The 19,848-nt window shown below is 49.8% G+C and overlaps 1 protein-coding gene across 1 annotated transcript in view; it reads right to left on the bottom strand.

Moving 5' to 3' along the window:
* FAM83F (family with sequence similarity 83 member F) overlaps positions 1-4,763 on the bottom strand; it is a 31,203-nt gene extending 26,440 nt beyond the window's left edge. The window contains exon 1 of the mRNA XM_081311562.1: positions 4,172-4,763. Coding sequence (XP_081167688.1) covers positions 4,172-4,663 — 492 coding nt within the window. The 5' untranslated portion in view covers positions 4,664-4,763. The remainder of the gene's footprint in view (positions 1-4,171) is intronic.
* Between the last annotated feature and the right edge of the window lie 15,085 nt (positions 4,764-19,848).

Genomic DNA, 19,848 nt, shown 5'->3' with positions numbered 1-19,848 from the left:
CTTTGTTGGATCCCTGGAAATCCTGACCAAGGACCTGGGAAGGCTGTGTAAACTTCTTATCCTTGGTCTAAAGATGTCACCTTGTCCTTGTGGACCTCAGAGAGCCTCTCTGTGAAACAAAGACAACACACTGCCTTACACAGTGACTGAAGCACTACGGGAACTGCGCCACTTGTGGGAAACTCAGAAGACTGGGTAGCTGGTGGGTTTGGGTGTGGGACCCAGGAATGCAGGAGTCAAGGAATAATCTTTGAGGTGAGGGCTGGTAAGTTTTCTACTATTCTTGAAGCATAAGGCAATAGTCTCTAAACCCACCCAAGCAGCCTCAAAAATGGAAGCCTCTGGCCAGGCGCCGTGGTGCACACCTATAATCCCGGTGGCTCGGGAGGCTGAGGCAGGAGGTTAGCAAGTTCAAAGCCAGCATTAGCAACTTAGTGAGGCCCTAAGAAATTTAGTGAGACCCTGTCTCAAAATTAAATGTAAAAAAGGGCCAGGGAAGTGACTCATAAGGGAGCCCCGAGAAAGGACAGGCAGATGGCTCACTGCCATCTCATCCTTTCTGCTGTGCTCAGACATGCAGGTAAACAAGCCTTCAGCATCCAAAGTCCTTCCCTAACCTGGGTTGGGGGCTGGGCCAGTGCCCTGCCCCTCCTGCCACACCTTCACTCCAGCATTTGTCATAAATTATAGTGATGAATTAGCAGACTATTAGATGACCTAAGAGTAGAGGTGTACTTTATGTGTCTTTTTGCTACTAACGTATGCTTAGTGCATAGTAGACCTCCGGAACTTTGCCCAGGAACCAAACAGATGCACACACCCTCCAAATTGCCAGCCCAGCAGGATGACATTGTTTGTTCCTCCTACTCTGGCTTTGTAATCAAGAACCAAGAGCTTCCCAGTCCACACTCGGTCATGCCAGAAAGTACTCCCTAGCGGTTGCAATGACCCAAGCCACCCAAGCACCAGGGACTTGCCCTGATCGCCTCTGCTAGCACAGCTTAGTTCAGAGGCTCATTTCTGGGTCCCTAAAGGTACTCTTTCTGTCTGCAGTTTAAGCAACAAAGGACATCATTCAATGACACTAAAATAAGCAGCTCTCTGGGGGGTGCTGGTTACCCAGCTCAGCTTGGGAAGGGCTCTCAGTCATCTGTAGTGGCCCAGAGAGCAGTTAGTTTAGGCCAACCTCCTCAAAGGTCTCCCCCTTATCCACAGGTATGGGGCCTGTCTGCCACCCAGCTCCTTCTCTCCCATCCCCAATCATGTTTTCAAAGTGTCCCCTAATTAGGCTTCTCCCTCCATATCCCTGAGGACCAATCTCACAGGCTGGTTTGTGAGTGTGGGCAAGTCACAGCAACTCCCTTTGAGTCGTAATTTCCTGGTTGTCATTTGGGAACAAAAAGCGACAGCACCTTATTCGTTTACTGAGGATTAAATGAAATAGAAGCAAGTCTCTCTGACACACTGGCCCTTCTGCCTCCTCTCAGAGGCTACCTGCATCTCTACACAAAAACCAGCTTGCAGTCTGCCCAGCTCAGCCATAGGCCTCAGCTGCCAGACTCTCTGGAAACAAAGGAAATTCCCTCCCTCAGGGAGAATAGGAAGGAGGAAGGATTTAATGTAATAGCCACGGAAAGTGACTTGCCAGTTGGACAAGTTGGGGTGCACAGCCTTTAGGGCTCTAGGTCTTTCTCTGGCCAGTCACGTGGCCTTTGGGCAAATGCCATTCCTTCTCTGTGCCTCATTTTCCTCCCCCATGAAGCAGAGTGCTGTACAGACATGAGAGACAGTGATTAGGGGTGGGGGCCCAGAGGGTCTGGGAGTTGGGTGGGCACAGGGCCAGAAGCTGCTGCTTCCCGGGGTAGACATCTACGTGGGACCCAGATGAAGGACCCTACACCAGACCCACTCAGTTCTCGGCCCCACCGTAACAGCTCTTTCTCTTGCCAATCAACCTTCTGCTTTTTGGGAGTCTCTTATGAGACAAACACCCCAATTTCTCTTTTTTCCCAACTCTATCTCCCCCCCCCCCTTCAGGGGGCATTCCCAGAATGCACATTCTGCCTCAAAACCCCTCCTCCTTCCAGCAGAACTTCAGCATTAAACTCTTGGAGGGCAAAGGTCACATCCTGGATCTTCTTTATGGCCAAAGCCTGGCCCAGGAAACAATTATTGGTTAAATCTGTACACATAGGATTGGTTCACAACTGTTGAAGTTTCTGTAGCTAAATATTTAAAGAGTTAAGAAAACTCCACAGAAGAGTCCCAACATCCCACAGGGGACAAGAAGCCCCAGTGACCAGGGGACCTTATCTCTCTCTTCTTGTAACCAGGGTATACAATCTCTACCCCAGCAGACTGTGACCAGGCTAGCTCCATTCAAACTCCTTGCTTCATCCCATGGAACTGTAATTTCAGACTGTGGGACAGGGTAGTGCAGAGGCTAAGAGCCAGGGCTTTGGTGTTTGGATCCTGGCCTAGGCATTTACTAGCTATGTTACCTCAAGCAAGAAACTGCTGTTCTGTGCTGATCCGGATTTCCTTTTCCTTAAAAATTAGGAAAATACCTGCTTTGACCAGTAGTTGTGAAAAGCAAGAGAAAATGCTGATAAGTCATTAGGACAGTGGCTGACACATAAGGCTAAATAAACTGAAGCTCGTTAGTACATAACATGAGACGTGACCCCTGACTCTTAGCTGAGCCTACTGCCCAGCACCACCTCCCACGTCTCTTCCCACCCCACCCGTGTTCACTCTTGCCTTTTTCTTTTTTTTTTTTTTAAAGAGAGAGTGAGAGAGGAGAGAGAGTGAGAGAGAGAGATAATTTTTAATATTTATTTTTTAGTTCTCGGCGGACACAACATCTTTGTTGGTATGTGGTGCTGAGGATCGAACCTAGGCCGCACGCATGCCAGGCCAGCGCGCTACCGCTTCAGCCACATCCCCAGCCCCATCTTGCCTTTTTCTTCTGCAAAATGCTACATACAAAGAAAGCTCATTCACAGGAGGAACAATTGCTTAGAGAGGGTATAAAATTGGGACAGGGAAAAATTAACCCTTCCTCTTACAACCCATCTAGCCCCTACATGGGTCACCCTTCCCAGGCAGAGGAGCCCCAGGGGAAGCTCTGGTTTCTAGGGGACATGGGACACCAATCACACTCATGCAGGTGAATTGGAATGATGAACTCAAACCACTTCTATTGTATATTCTGAACTAGGCATCAAAAGGCTGCTGGTGTTTCTTAACACATCTCAGTGGAGGGGAGCCAGACTACATGAAAATATAGGATGTCCCTAAGTTTTAATTTCAGGTAAAGAACAAACGACTTTTCAGTACCAGTATGTCCCATGCAATAGTTGTGATATTTGTTATTTATTTGAATTTCATTAATGGAACATCTTACCTTTTACCTGGAAACACCTACGTAGTCCTGCGCAAGGGCACAGAGGAAAGATTAAAGTTATCCCCCGTGGGCTGCTTCCCACAACCTACTGGCCTCACCACCTAGAAGGATCTCCCTTCAACACCCAAGCAAAGCAAGTGGGCCAAGAAGGAACTTCTTCCTGAACTGCAGTCTAGCACCTGCCTTGATGGAGTGCCCAGCACCATGCCAGGCCACATTGGGTGATACAAATAGCTTCCCTCCTTCATTCCAGGCTGCTGGAGCTTCAGTACTGGGCCCAGAGAAGGTGTGAAGGTGAGGGTGTCAGGTCAGCTTTGTCTGGTTGGGGGCCTCCTAAGAGGAGTTGGGGTGGGGGCATCACTACTACCCACTTCATGGGGCTGTTGTGAAGATCAAATGAGAAAATGTCCAGGGATAAGTTTTGCAAATCCTTGGACAGTGCCCAGATTTTGATGAAAACCCCTGAGTGGCCCATTGTACTGCAGGGGTTCACAGCCCCCCTCTCCAGGGCTATGCCTGAGAGCAGGGCACAAAAAGTCAGAGCCTCTGGACACTGGGCCAGCGGTGACCAACATCCGTCTAGCACTTTCACTTTTACCCCTTCTAGAGCCCTTACCGCAGCCTCAGGAGGTGAAGGCGGGTTGGGGACCCTTTTCCAGAGGGTGGTCAGGGTGGCCTGTATGGGATCCCGTCTCGGAAGTGAGGCCTGGTCCAAGAGGCTGGGAGTGGGGGTACCACTGGTGTGGGCAGCGGAGCCCTGCCTACCTTCTGGGCCTGTTGGATCATCTGCCTGACCACCTGCTTGAGGTGGGGCGCCTTCTCCTCCTTGGGGGGATGGGTGAAGAGAGTGACGCGGCTCATGCCGCGGTAGAAGCCAGCGTCGGTCCAGCCCAGGTCCAGAGGGGGCACCTCGGTGTCGGAGCGGTCCGGCCAGTAGGCCAGGGACTCGCATGGTTCAGCCGGGACCTTCGCTGGGACATTGGCCTTGCTCTTGCTCTTGCCGCGGACGGCGGGGGCTGCGGCGGCCGCGTCCTCGTAGGGGCTCCAAGCGGTGCACAGGGCCTGGCGCTCCTGGCTGGAGAGGAAGTCCCGCAGCCGCTCCTTCTTGAGCCACTCGCGGTAGGCCTGCTCGCCGCGGCCCAGCAGCGCCTCCAGCGCGGCCCGCCGCCGCTCGCAGTAGTAGAAGGCGGCCTGAGCCTCGGTCACCTTCGTGTTCACGTGCGCCTCGTCCAGGCAGCTCAGCTGGGAATCGGCCATGGCGCCCGGGCCCCGGGCCGGCCCCTGCCCGGGCGCGGAGGTCCCACAGCCTCACCTGGAGCCTCCGAGGGGCGGGGCAGGGCGCCTCACCTGGCCGCATGGTCGCCTCGGCCCGCCCCTCGGCCGCGAGCGGGCCAATCCGCGAGGGCCACAGCGAGGGCGCGGCCGTCGGGCGGGGCGGGGCCGCCGCACCCCCCGCCCCCGCCGGGCTCGCCAGGCCCTCGGGGCTTTCCTGGGACGCGCTCCGGGCTCGGCCCGGGTGGAGGGCTCCGCCCTGGTTGGGGGCCCAGAATGGAAAGAAACTTGCAGCCTTTGGCCCACGTGCAGCCTTTCGCCCACGTCTGCCTCCCGTGGCCGACCCTTTCCGACAGCCAGCCCCCGCAAACGCGCGGCAGGTGCGCGCTCACTTTGGGTCCAGGTAGGGCCCAGAGCACGTGTTCTGGCCAGAACGCCTTTAGGGCCGCTGATCTGACCCCTCCGGAGTTAAGGGTCTTGGGGCCCCGCTGCTGGACGGAATTGCGACGGCTGCGCTGCGGGGAGCGTGGGTGGGGGTGGTGAGGGAAAGCAAAATGCTAATAAATTCATAGTTACCCGCCCACTTGTCCCAGTTCTGAGATCAGAGACCTCCCGGGGCTTGTAGGGCCTCAAATCATTAGAAAACAAACTAAGTGCTCTCCCATCTAAAGATGGAATTTGCCTATAGTACTTAACAATAGAGTATCATCAGCCTTCTAATTTCCAAGAGTGGCAAAGGACAGATGGGGTGACAGGCACCATGTACTGCTCACTACCCCCAATCTTTGGGCTGGCACAGGGTATCAGAACTAGGGGGGCTGGGGTTGAGGCACAGTGGTAGATCACGTGCCTAGCATGTGGGAGGCCCTGGATTTGATCCTCAGAACTACATAATATAAATAAAATAAAGATTTTTTTAAAAAAAAAGAACTGACTATGGTCACAAAACTTACAGATGTTTGAAAATCTAACCCTCATTTTTCTAGACCATCAAAGGAAGGCCTCGAAATGGTAACTGACCTCTTCACAACCTCTGGAAAGTAAAAAGGGCAGGGAGGTTACACGGTAGGAGAAAGATCTCCCAGACAGCGACAGTCCCCAGGGCTCTGCCTCTCCTGGGCAAAGCACTTGTTTCTAGGCCTCAATTTCCTCTTCTGTGAAATGAAGGGGTTGGACTAGTTTCTAAAGCTCCTTCCAGCTCTTAAGATGCTGTGCTGTAAAATGAGAGAAATGTGAACCTTTAGTTGCTATGATCTGAAAATATTTTGAATGTGGAGAATCAAATTGTACCGAGCACAAGAATAAAATAATAAGTTAATGACTAAGAAGATTGTATTTAATCCAATGGGAAACAGCAGAGCTGCTGCTGCTACTGGTGGTGGTGGTGGTGGTGGTGGGGTGTGTGTGTGTGTGTGTGTGTGTGTGTGTGAGAGAGAGAGAGAGAGAGAGAGAGAGAGAGAGAGGCACTGCGAACGAGTATCTCTATGTGTGGCTTCTTTCCTTAAGCTCAAACATATATTTTGCATCACTAATATAGTAATCAGGCCTCTGGCTGCCTATCTTGCCCAAACACACACAGAAACACGTGTGCACACCACTTCAAATTAAAATGGACAAATTCCACTGCTGCTGCTTACATCCTTTTACGTCCTTTCTGTTTGGGTGGGTCTCTCTTTTTTTGAATTTTGAATTTTTATTTTTTGTAGCGAAGGTGTGGGACTGATGCCAGACTTTGTGTTCTGGGGACACAGAGGCACTTAGATCAGTGGGAGGGACAGACAGGGAAAACAAAGCAAAGGTGGATAGTAAGAGTGATGGAAATACTTTAATAAACAACAGTCAAATGCTTGGGAAGCAAACTGGCTCAACAAACATTTACTCAGTGCCTACTATATGCCTGGCACACGGTTGGTGCTCAGTATATATTTCTTAAAGAAAACAATGAATTAGGGCCAAGAAGAAGTTATATGTTCAGGGATCTGTGGAGAACATGAAGAAAAAAGCCACTTATCTGCCCAGTAGGATGTGGATAAGATGGGCTTCACTCAGTAGGAAAGGGCTGCCAGTCTAAAAGAAGAAGAATTGAAGGTGGGGAGAGGGAGTTAGACTGGGTGTGGTCAGAGCATCATGCTGGTGCCAGGCACATGTGGGTTCAGTTCAAGTTACCACCCCTTTCTGAGCCTTAGTGTCCTCATCTGTAAAATGGGATAATGGTGCTGACCTCTCTTGACCTCCTAGATTGTTGCAGGGGTTATGTGAAATCGTGCATTTGATTTAATTATTATTTGGGTCTGACTTGTTAAAGTAGTTTAGAGCCTGTGCCTCCCATGCCTTATGGCCACAGGTTAAAATGCAGCTTCTGATTCAGAAGACGACTACCAGGCCTGGGATTCTGCATTTCTGCCAATTTCCAGGCTGTGCTAGGAGTGTTGACCCACAGACTGAGCTTGGCATGGCAAGGATATCAGAGCTGGCAAATAAGAGCACGGACTTCTGTTGTGTGGGTCCTGGAATGGATCCAGCTTTCCCAGAATTAGTGTTTGTCCCTAGGAGCATTATTTCTCCAGATGGGGACTTGGTTTCATTGTCAGAGAAATTCGGGCAGTAATGAGTTCTACCTCATGGGATTCTTTAAGAAGGGGAAACCCGTTGCTGGATATGTACCACTTTGCAAAAAGTCTGGCACAGGTAGCCACCCATAAAGAGTGTTGAAGTTTAGGAAGTTGACTGGAAAGAGAAGGACATTGGGGCCAAGTTGTGGGGACCTTGACTTTAGATCTTATTCTGTAGCTACAGGGGAGCCACTGAAGATTCAGAGACCATAAAACAAGCAAACAAACAAACAAACAAAAAATAGTGGCAATTACTGTGTACCAAACACAACATAGTTTATAATTTAAATGAATTATAGAATCCTATTAGAAAAATTGTTACCCTCATTTTACAGGTAAGAAAACTGAAGCACAGATGGGTTTGGTAGCTCACTCTTGGTGACCCAGCTAGTAAGTAGAGGAGACAGAATTCAAACCCAGACCATCTGACCCCAGAGTCTGTCAACCTACTCACCTTGCTGCATTGTCTTAATCAAGAATGTTAGAAAGGGATAGTAGAAAGATAAAATATTTACCTTGTTTAACAACCTACGAATTCAATAAACATTTGCCATGTGTCTAGCATGGTGTTAAGGGTGAGAAGTCATTCATTCAAAAATTTACCAAACCTTATTGAGCCTTACTTAGCACAAGGACCTGCTCTGGGTACTAGGGGTCCACTTGGAGCTTACATTGAACTTGAATGATTAAAACATGACTTTTACTCTCAAGGGGCACAAATGTTATGTGACATGGGATTGGATAGAAGGCTAGAGGCAGGGTAGAGTATTTTAGAAACAATTCACATTGGAAAAGATTTTTCCCAGATCTGATAGGAAACTCACGGTGGTCTTTTTTCCGGTCACATTTACATACCAATGACTTACTTTTTCAATCGACACTTTTGAGAGGTTTACATGTGAAAGATAACATGCTTGCCACTGAGAAGAAAAGAGACATAAAAGCTAGCTGCCCTGGTGATTCCCTTAGTTTAGCTGGAAGTCAAATATAGCAAAGGGTGGAGCATGTGGCTCAGTGGCAGGGCGCTTGCCCTGGCATGTGTGAGGTCCTGGATTCCATCCCCAACCCGGAAAAACAAAACGAAACAGCAATCTTCATAAGGCAAGTAATAAGTGGCACCATGACATTCACAGAGGTTGTAGTTCAAAGAGGCATTTAATGTACAATTATCTTATTGGACTGGTCTCTCTGTGAGTCCCCATCTGTTAAAGGAGATTGTGGAAGAGATTATTGTGAGGTGTTACGAAGGAGTCAACTGAGGTCAGTTGGTGAGATGTATGTTCAGGGTTGTCTGCTGACAGCCTGATACGCAGCCTGGCCCGCTCCCTCTACCCTACCCCACCTCCTACCCCTGCCAACCCCAGACAAATTCCATGCATTACTATTGCGATATTTTAAGAACCTGACCAGAGGTGGAAGCTGATTTCTTTTAGGCCAGGCCCTACAGATTAAGTTTGGTAATTGAGCTTAATCTGGGCCCGGGGACACTCCTTGAGGGGGTGACGCTCTGTGAAAGCCACTGATCCGGGCTGGGGATGTGGCTCAAGCGGTAGCGCGCTCGCCTGGCATGCGTGCGGCCCGGGTTCGATCCTCAGCACCACATACCAACAAAGATGTTGTGTCCGCCGAGAACTAAAAAATAAATATTAAAAATTCTCTCTCTCTCTCTCTCTCTCTCTCTCTCTCTCTCTCTCTCTCTCTCTCTCTCCCCTCTCTCTTTAAAAAAAAAAAAGAAAGAAAGAAAGCCACTGATCCTCTACTGGTCCCTTGGTTCTGAGTCTGGAGTTCCCCACAGTCTGGAGGTTGCCTTTCCAACCTCAGAGGCCACCTTGCCCAAGGTGACTGCCACCTTCTGAGAACTCCTGCCTGCTCCGGTGAGTCCCCCCAGGCTCCCCTTTCTCCTCCTTCTTCCTTCCTCTGAGGACACCGCCAGGGCACTTGGCTCTAATTCACCTTCCTCTCACCCTCTGCTGTGCACACTGCAGGCTGAGTGTTCGGTGAAGATATGACACCTTATAGTTAGCATTAATTGTGGCTGTGTTCATCCCCGCACACGTCTATTTTCCTAGGCCTTCCTGTATAATTTGAGTCCCAAAATAGCCCACCTCATGATATATTCTTAGATAAGTTTCCAGGGGTGACTTTTTCCCCCTTCTGTAACCATTTGTCACGAGTGCCTCTTATGAAACTTTGGGGGCTCTCTCACACTGCAGTAAAAATTTTTCTTGCTCCTGTTCTCAGAGAGGGTAAGAGGTTGCACCTGGCCGGAGAGGCCCAGCATCTTGGACCCAGCAAGTCCAGAGCAGCCTTCTCGGGGCCACCCGACTGTCCCAGGAAACACATACACAGAGGCCTGGCACCTGCCGGTTTGCAACTTACTTGGGGCTTTTGTGTATTCATTTGGTGACTCCGTATTGAGCTCTAATTATGTGGTGGGCATTTCCTCCCCCAGACCTTCCAGACAGAGGCCTTTGTTCTATGGTCCCTGACCCTTGTGGCTGCTCTGCTTTCTCTGACACAGTGGATTTTTCTCCCCCTCTGCCACTCTATCGCCTTCATCCATCTTTACGCGTTGGTGTCCCTCAGGGTCCATTCTTGGCCTTTCCTGTGTTTTATGCTTCACTGCTTCCTGGGCCAACTTCCTATGCTTGGATGACTCCTGAACTTCCGTTTCAACCCCAGAAAGCCCCCCTCACCTCCATACCAGTGTCTCCAGCTCCCTGCTGAAAGAGCAGAGCACCTCTCCTTGCCAGAGGCGCCTTCAACACAACATGTTCCAAAAGGAAACCAACTGCCCCTTCCGCTGTTCCACTTGGGTTTCCCACCCCCAGAATGACACAGTCCTCTCTCCTCCGCCATCTTGCCTGAATGGGAGAGATGGACTTGGTTGGATGCTCCTTCTGCACTACCTCTACCCTGAATTGTTGCAAGAGTCTCATAACAAAGTGTCCCTGACTGGAGTCTTCCCCAGTCCAATCCCTTCTAAAAGGCAAATAGAACTGCTTCATTTTCCTGCATAAAACTTTTCCAAGGCCCATTATCTCAGGGGAAAGCCCAAACACCTCGAGGCCATCTTGGATCCAACATGCTAAGCTTGCTTCTTCCATCTCAGCCCCCTGCCCTTCCTTGGTGTGGCCTGTCTTCGCTGGACCTCCTGCTGTGGAAATGCTCTTCTCTGCCATCCACCAGTGACTCCTCTGAATCCTTCAGTCTTCAGCCTGTGGTCACCTCCTCCATAGTCTTTCCTAGGCCTCCAAGTGTGCGTTAGGTCATTTATCATTTCCTTGAGGGGGTGACTATCATATTTGTTATGGTGTTCCCTGATTTTAATACCCTAACCACTAGACTTTCACCCCAGTACCCCCTCTGTCACCACTGCTTTACTTCAACCTGATCAGGAATTTCTTCTTAAAACCAGTCAGCATTTTCTCTCTTTCCTGGTCACAGAGTATGAACCTAAGAACAGGAACCTGGATACAGTGGTTACCCGACTGTGTGCAGGGGTGTGTGTGCGTGGGGGGGGGTGTGGGATACATAGTGCACATTTTTGCTCATCTGTAATGTTGAAGAGGATTTCAGCATCCACCCATGTCCTGCAGACACAGACAAAGGAGGCCCTTACTCTAGCTGATGGGGAAGGGGGAAAGGATCAGGAAGGGTCAGGTTTTGATGAAGCTGCCTAGGAAGAAGCAGGTGCTAGGCACTTCTCCTACCTGGAGGCCACTCACCTGGGTTGCTTGTCCATCATGTGCCCCTGCAGGGCATTGACCTGAAGCAAGAGCTCATCACTAAAGAAGTGACTGGCCATTAGCTTGAGCTCTACCCTATGGTCCTTTGTGCCTCTTGCTCAGAGTCTTTCTGCTGGTTCAATTTCAGGAGAGAATTCCTAAAGATGAAGATGGACTAAGACAACCTAAGGCCTCCAACCAGAGTTTAGTCCCTCTCAAGTCTCACCAAACTCGACTTACGTTGTTCCTTGCCTAAGAAGGGTATAAGGATCAGTGTCTTTTTAGTGTATGCCATCTGCATGCATCAGATGTTATAGGAGTTTCCGATACTTTCAATCACTTCATTTTCATATTATGTATTACAACCCACATGTGATATAAGTGGTAAAGCTAAGGCTCAGAGAGAGTCAGCAACCCAGCCAGGGTCACACAGCTAAGAATTCCAACATAGGTCCTCTTGCTACAAGTCCATGGGATCCAAGGGTCGGATGAATTATACAATAGAACTCTCCAACAGAGTTGATATGGCCACACATAGCTCTTTAAGGTAAAATTAAATAAAAGTAAATATTCAGTTCCCCAGTCTCACTAGACACATCTGAAGTGCTCAGTGGCCAAGCATGGCTAGTGCCAGCCTCAAACGTGCATTGTTATAGGAAGTTCCTTTAGAGAGCACTGTTAGAGAAACTTAAGAGCAGGAAGAGCTGCTAGAGGCCTGAGAAACCGGGAGGGTTTTTTCAGTAAGGTGGACCTGAGCCAGGCTTTCAAGGGCTTAGAGATCTGGAAGAAAGAGAGTTCTAATTAGATGGTGAAGGAGCAGGAAAATCATGCCCATCTCTAAAGCAGACCTGGGGACGTCGATGGAAGAATGAGTGAATGAATAAGTAAATAAGTGGATAAATGTAATACTCATGGCAAATGCAGAGTACACCAACCTTCGGGTCATGGTGTATGCGTATGTGTTATGGTTTGCGAATGAGGTGTCCCCCAAAACTTCTATTACTGAAGGGATATTCACAGGTAAATGATTAGATCATGGTAGCCATAACTTAATCAGTCCATCCTAGTTTGAATGGACTGGCTGGGTGATAACTGGAGGCATGTGGGTGTGGCTGGAGGAGGAGGGTCACTGGGGGCGAGCCCTGGAAGGGTACATCTTCCCTCCGGCCCCTTCCCTACCCGCTGCTTCCTGATCCTGCTGTGAGCAGAGCAGCTTTCCTCCACTGGGCTCTTCCCTCATGATATCTCACCTTGGGCCCAGAGCAATGGAGTCAGCTATCTATGGACTGAGACCTCTGAAACTCAGAGCCCCAAATAAACTTTTCCTCTTCTGAATTATTCTTGTTGGTCATTTTGGTCACCATGATGCAAAAGCTGATTAAAACAATACTTATGTCACATATATCTGTGTAAAAAGGCATGACACACACGTGTGTGTTTCAGGGGTGGGAGAATGATGGGGAAGGAGAGAGTCAGAACTATGAGTCGCCTTATGGGAGTTCTTGCACCCTGGAATTGCAGGGTGAGATTGAACTCTGTTGGCAGTTGGAGTAAATAAGTGAATAAATGTAATATTCATGGCAAATGCAGTAAAGATGGCTCTTAAGATGCACCTGGCTAGATCACAGTGTGGAAGGGGCAGGGAGAGCCCAGGGCAGACTCCAACGACGACGACACAGAAAGAGGGTCTGGGACAGCCGAAGGTCTGAGATCAGCTGGGTTAGGAGCGAGTCCTCTGAGAGGGACAGGGCCTCGCACCCTCCTCCAGGCAGAAGCACAGGCACAGGGAGCCCTGGAGCAAGCAGCCAGTGGGCTGTGTAGGCAGCTCAGAGCTGGCCTGGCCCTCACGGCTGGTCATGAAGTGGCCCCTCCTGATTACTGTCAGAACCAGGAACATTTGTGGACCCCACCAAGGGCCCTGGGCTGGAGTTATAGTTTTCTCAGTATCTGCTCTTCCGTGTCCTTGGGGCCTTGAGGTCACAGGGCAGAGGCCCTGGGTGCACCTACCACTCTGGGCAAGGCCAGCAGAGCACATGCCAGAGGAAGTGCCACAGGGAGGTGGCTCTAGGCAGGGTTGCTCTGGCCTTGAAGACCTGCTAGGATATGATCAGAGGTGAATAGAGAGAGGATCTCTAGTTGGAGGGACCTGCATGAACACGGTCACCAAAGAAGGAACCTGCAGGGCAAGGGTCAGGGGTTGAGGGTGGCCCAGGTGACGGCCTCCACCAGTCCCATCTGCAGGAGGCAACTTGAGCCCTGAACTTCAATGGCAAGGGACGTTTTCCAATAATGAAAGCTCCTGGGGTTGGGGCTGGGGCTCCGTGGTAGCACCCTTGCCTGGCATGTGTGAGGCGCTGGGTTCGGTTCTCAGCACCACAGGTAAAGAAATAAAATAAAGGTCTATCAACAACTAAAAATACATATTAAAAAAGGAAGTTCCTGATCTGGGTGGGATGCTCTATAAAGTAATAGAAGCCCCCCAAGGAAGCAACCAGGAGAGCTGATATCCTTGGGGCCCTAGGACACCATAGCCCAGCCTGACACTCTCTCTTCAAGGACAATTCCTTTACTTTCCAATTGTTATGGAAAAAATTGTTCAATGACTTTCCTTAAAGCCTGGTGAGGAAGGCTTATTCAGGGCCATTGAGATAGGTCCAGGGATCACTGCAGTGGGGTCCTGCAGCTGGGGGAGAGAGATTGGGCTCAAGGCCAAATACAGCATGGACCAGTGGGGATTTATGACCAAGGAGCAGTGTGTGTGTGTGTGTGTGTGTGTGTGTGTAGATGAAAATCTTCCTGAGCAAACATGAAGGGTGAGGGGCATTCAGGCCTAACCAACCTAATAGGACTCTTGTGAAGACTGGCCCCCTGGAGGATGGTGGAGGATGGGGAACACCCACCAGGCAGGAGGACCAACAGATATCTAGGGTAGGGCTTCTGGCTAAACACACTGGCAAGGTTCTTTGGTAAAACTGGATTTTACCAGGAAGTGCACAGGTGGGTCTCACAGAAGAGCCAAGGGTGTGACTCAAGTTTGGCTGAGCAAACACTCTTTGTCACACCCTGACCCCTTTGTCCCTTGCAGGCTGATGTTACAGAGCAGGACCTACTGGGAAGAGGGCGGGTAAGGGAAAGATGGGGGTTCTCCCAGGTTTGACTTACTACATCAGCAGATTAGAAGTTTGATAGGTGCAGGGAGATTACCTGGAGGAGGGCAGAATACGGAACAGGCACGTATAGAGGGAAGGAGACCTCTGCAGAAACACCCCTTGCTAGGGGTGATACGGCACAGGGTGGCAGGGGTATTTCTGCCAAAATGGAAGGTAGGTGTTTGTGTTTGTGTGTGTGTGTGTGTGTGTGTGTGTGTGTGTGTGTGTAAACACCCATGTGAGTGCTGACCAGGAGAAGCGGGACTCGTGAAAGGGCCAGGAAGGTCAAAACCTTCCTGGAGGTTCAGAGAAGGACTGAACAGAAGCCTCAGAGAAGGACTGGGGTTCCTTCTCTTTCATGCCTTGTTGCTTGGCCTGAGCCATAGAAATAAAAAGGAGGAATGCAAACCATTGTGTCACACCTGCCACTTGTTAGGCCCCTTACCAAGTGTTTCCCATAATTTTTTTTTCTTGTGACAACTCAGTGCTATTATCCGCAGTTATCTGGATCAGCTCAGAGAGGTCAAGTAACTTGCCTAGGCTCACAGCATAAGCTGCACAGTCTGTACTGGGGCCAGGTCAATCTGACTCAAAGCTGTGCCTTTTCTGTTATCACCTGAAGGAGAAAGTGAATGATTAGAAAGAAGGGGAGACAGACGCCAGGCACACAGCTTAAGATTGGGGCTTTCTCTCTAGTCTGGAAGGTTCTAGAATGCACCAGAGCACAGTGGGCAGCTAAGAATGATATCACTGAGAAGTCAAGGTGACAGCCCAGTGTTTCTCACTCCCTATGCACAAAGTATTAATTCCTCCTTCTTTCCCCAACCATGGGGCAGCTCACTGTCCAGTGGGGGTGGAGAACATTCCCCAACAATTCTAGTGTCTCCAGCCACATTCAGACATCACCCTGTTTGCCAAGTCTGTATGGAGGTGGGGAGGGAGCAGAAGTGGCCAAGGCTTAGAACTGGACCTGGGAGGCAGGGTTTGAGGGAGATGGGGGAAAGACAGACCAGCAGCTGCATGGGAAGGGTTTGGCCTTTCTTCTGGGCAGCTAGCAGGATCAAGGGTTTGGCACATGGTCACTGGAGTGCTGAGGGGTGATGCACAGACCCCAGGATATGAAGGCTCAGGGGGGTGGACAGGCAGGATGGCAACCAAGATTGGCAGACACCACTTGGGTCCTACACCCGGTATTGGCAGCAGGGAAGGGAAGGGCTGTGTACAGCAGAGGACCCAGTGTCTGGCCCAGGCAGGACCTCGCTGCAGGAATGAGGGAAGAAGGCAGCGGAGTCAGGTCTCAGAACGAAGCCAGTGTCAAGTCGACCCAAGAGGCTTGTGCAGAGGCCCACACCGCAGGAGTCAAGGTCACTGCCAGTGACCTAGGAAAGGCTTTGCCATGGCTCCACCTGGGGCAGAGGGGCCAGCAGAGCTCAAGAGCTGGTAGACCCCATCTGATAGACAGCACACTGTAGCAAGCTGGGCATTTTGGGACCTTAGGAAGTCTAGGTTCAGAAGAAGACCTAAGGAGTCCCAGGAGCTTGTGACATGGGCTGGCTAATCCCCTATGCATTGAAAAAGACAAATAAACTTTATCCATTCCTTTTTTGCACCATCCCCAGTCATTCCTCGCCTGGGAGGGGTCTGAGGATCAGTGCTTATTTAGTGATGTCATCAGAGCAAGGAACAAGAAGAGACATTCCTTCATTTTACTGATGGGGAAACTGAGGCCTGGAGGGGTTCAGACAATCCTCTGAGGTCCAGGAGCTCAAGAGAGTGAGGAAGAGGCGAGGCTCCTTCACCCCTCTCCACCAGTTCTCCTTTCCTCTGCACCCCCACCCATCTAGGCTCACCATGGTAACTAAGCCTCCTTCAGCGTGGGAAGCAGTTACCTAGCAACTCCCTATAACCAGGTCAGAGCTGGGGGAGTGAGACACCATGTGCTGACTCTCTGGGAATTCAGACATGTAGAAATGGGATTGCCACAAATGACCTTGCACAGAGCCCTACCTGGGCGTACCTGGGTAGGAGGGGGGCAGTCTCATGCCAGGATCATCGAGTTGCTGGGACTATGTAGCCCCCAGGGCTGGCTGGGACCTCCATCCCCACAGCAGACATAGGGTTTCCCTGTGTACAGCACTAGTTCTTTTGAACAGTATGGAACTTTCCCATTGACTTGCTGGTGTGGATATGGAATCCATGGAGGAAGGCTGATGGGGACGGGGAATGTCCAAGTATGTCCACGTAGGCATTTCCATTTGAGGCAGGGAGCTTCCTCACACTGCCTTCTTATTCCTTAATTATCTCAAGAAATGTTTATGTAGCCAGGTCATAAAATAAGTGGCTCTTTCTCTAAAAGTCCCTCTACATTGGGTTCTGACAGCCCCCCCCACCCCAAGTCTGCTTCTTTCTGTGGGCAGAGCCCTGCAGGGTCCTGCCCCCTGGTCTGAGTCAACTCTGGCATGCTCGTTCTCTGGGAGATGGTTTAGGAATGACAGTCTGGGGACTGAAGCTGAAGGGCTTCTGGGAAAGGTTTTTCTCACTAATTTAAGTTGGGAGTGAACGTGCCTCTTCGTTCCACAAGGCCATGTCTGCATGTGACGTCGGGCACTGCAGCATCACTGCAAAGGATGCTACTGAGTTGGAGAATGGTGCTGCTAGCTACTGACTTAAACAAGCAGGAACTGCCCCCTCAGACACCTTGTTCTGGAAGATCACAAACCCCTCATTGTTGAAGCTGCTTTTGGTGCAACCTCCATTTCTCACCTGAGGCTCGTTCCCTTTCCACCTGTCTGAGTGGCCTTTTTCAGTAGATGTCTAGACAAGTCTTGGCATTAAAGATGAAGGACTGAAAGGAAACAAGTCTCTCTCTGAAAAAATCAAAGATCTGACTCCTCCATTCTTGTGAGTTGGAACTCAACTCCACGGGCAGCTGCACGCCCAGCTTCCAGCAAGTCTGAGGAGGCTCCTCCCTGGAGAGCCCCGAGGCTTCCCTGCATCCCCACGTCCAGGACAACGTGTTCAGGCTTCCATCTGTTCCCAAGAGCCAGCTGTGCAGTCTCTTCCCAGCTTGGAGTTTGGTGATGTCATGTCAATAGCTTGAAGACAGCCATGGTGGGAGTTGTTCTTTTTAAAGTAAACTTTTTTTTTTAGAGCAGTTTTGGGTTCACAGCAAATTGGAACAGAAGATACAGATGTTTCCCAGGTCCCCCCACTCACAAAGCCTTACCACTGTCAGCATATCCCAACAGAGGGCTATATTTCTTATGACTGAAGAACCTGCAGCAACACATCGTAATCACCCAAAGCCCATAGTTCACATCGGGGTTCACTCTTGGTATTGTACGTTCCATGAATTTTGAAAAATGTACACTGACCTGCCCTCACCATCAGGCTGCCTACCCAGTAGCTCCCCTGCCCTAAAAGTGCTCTGCCTGTTCATCCCTCCCTCCCCCGACCCTTGGCAACCTCTGATCTTTATATTGTCTTTATAGGTTTTCCTTTTCTAGAATGTCAGGAGTTGGAATCCTATACTGTGTAGTCTTTTCGGGTTGGCTTCTTTCATTTTGGGATTTGCATTTAAGATTCTTCCATGTCTTTTCTTGACTTGATGGTTCATCTTTTTAAACAATCCTATTCCCTGGTCTGGATGCACCACAGTCTGTTTATCCATCTACTTACTGAAGAACGTTTTGGTCGCTTCCAAGCTTTGGCAATTCTGAATAAAGCTGCTAAAAATGTTGGTGTGCAGGTGTTGTGTTTGTGTGGACTTAAGCTTTCAACTCCTTTGGATAAATGACAAGGACTGTGTTGCTGGATTGTATGGTAAGAATGTGTTTATTTTAACAAGACACTGCCAAACTGTCCTACCAAGCAGCTGTACCATTTTACATTCTCACCAGCAATAAACCAGTGTTCCTGCCTGTTGTTCCACATCTTTACCAGAACTTGCTGCCATCAATGTTTTGGATTCTGGGGAATTCTGTTTGGGAATTCGGATAGGTGTGAAATGATATCTCATTGTTGTTTTAATTTGCAATTCCTTGCAGACATAAGATGTTGAGCATCTCTTCATATGTTTCCATTTGCATATCTTCTTTGATGAGGTGTCTGTTTGGGTCTTTTGCCCATTTTTTAAACCAGATTGTTCATTTTCTTATTTTTGAGTTTTAAGGGTTTTTCATATATTTTGGGTAATAGTCCTTTTTCGGATTTGTCTTTGCAAATATTTTCTTCCAGTCTGTCTGTGTCTTGTCTTCTCATTCTCTTGACACATAGAATTGGCAAATGATACGAATCAGGGCTGTCTCAGAAGGTTGGTGGCCAAACCGCTACCAGCACACCACACGTCAACCATTGAACTACTCTCATGTTAGAGGCAGATCGACAAGGTCAACCATGGCACTGGGATGGCTTCTGGCAGAGACTTTGAGTCCTGAGCTAAGTACTTCAAAGTGAGTGACCATCGTCTGGACCCAGGCTGCCCAGTAAGGAGCCACCAACCACATATGTCTATTTTGCTAATTGCATGAGCCACATTTCAAGTATTCAGTAGTCACATGGGGCTAGTTGCAGGGCAAATACAAACTTTTTCACCATCTCAGAAAGTTTTATTGCACACTACTGGTCTAGACAAAAAAAAAAAAAAAAAAGTGGGAGAAGTCATCCAGGGCAAAAGGATGTGGGAGACTCAGACCTCTGGAGCTACAGCTGGTTCAGAGAGATGGAAGTAAAGCGTGCTTGGGAGCCGAGATCTGGGAGATGCAACTGAACAAACAGGCAGCAGCCAGATCACAAAATGCCTTTAGTGTGAAGCTAAGGAGTTTAAACACCAGCCTGAAAGCTGTGGGGAGCCCTGAAGGATTTGAACAAAAGCCTGATGTCATCCGCTTTGCATGTTAATAAGATGTCACTGGCAGCAGGCGGAGGCTGGATTAGAGGGGCCCAGCCTGGAGGCCAGAGGACCAGCGTGGAGATTACTGCAGTTGCCTGGGAGAGAGTAGGAGATGAGGCAGTGACTATGGTGTGGGCAGGGAGAGGAGAGAGCGGGGGAAGTGAAGGACCCTTGACTGACTGTGTTGGACCCCTGGGAGGTGCTTTGTAAAGACGTGTTGATTTAATGAATGAATTATAGCCGAGTCCAGACTGTACAGCTGAGCCCTTCCCTGTTATCTGTGGCACAGATGAAGTGGTGGGGGATGTTTCTTTCCAGCTGAAGGAGAAAGACTTACCAGGAAGAGAGAGAGACTCGAGAGAGATGGAGGGAAGGCTGGCATCCACCGTTCTGTCTGATGGAGAGAGGGCTCAGGAGGGAAGGGGACCAGTAGAATTCATGGAAGACATTGAGGGGCGCTGGGCCCACGCTGGTGCCTTTCAGAGCTGGGTGCAAACCATCCTCCAGCCCATCCCTTACCCGGTTGTCCAGTTCTGTGGCTGGCGGGGCAGCTTTGGTGTCCTGAAGGATGAGGCCACTTCCCCTGCAGTTCAATGCAGTGCATATCAGATCACAGCATCAGGGAGGGTGTCACCAGCAAGGGACACCCAGGGCAGTAGAACACAATCCCAGGAAGAAGCATGAGCAAACGGTGCCCAAACATGTGAGAGATACCAACCTCCCTCTCTGGGACTCTCAGAAGTCCTGAAGGAGAATCTGAGGGCAGTGGCTAAAGCTACTGTAATCAGAC

This window comes from Spermophilus citellus (assembly GCF_964194105.1).
Source record: "Spermophilus citellus genome assembly, chromosome: 10".
NCBI lineage: Eukaryota > Metazoa > Chordata > Mammalia > Rodentia > Sciuridae > Spermophilus > Spermophilus citellus.
This window is presented reverse-complemented; position numbering and strand designations above follow the sequence as displayed.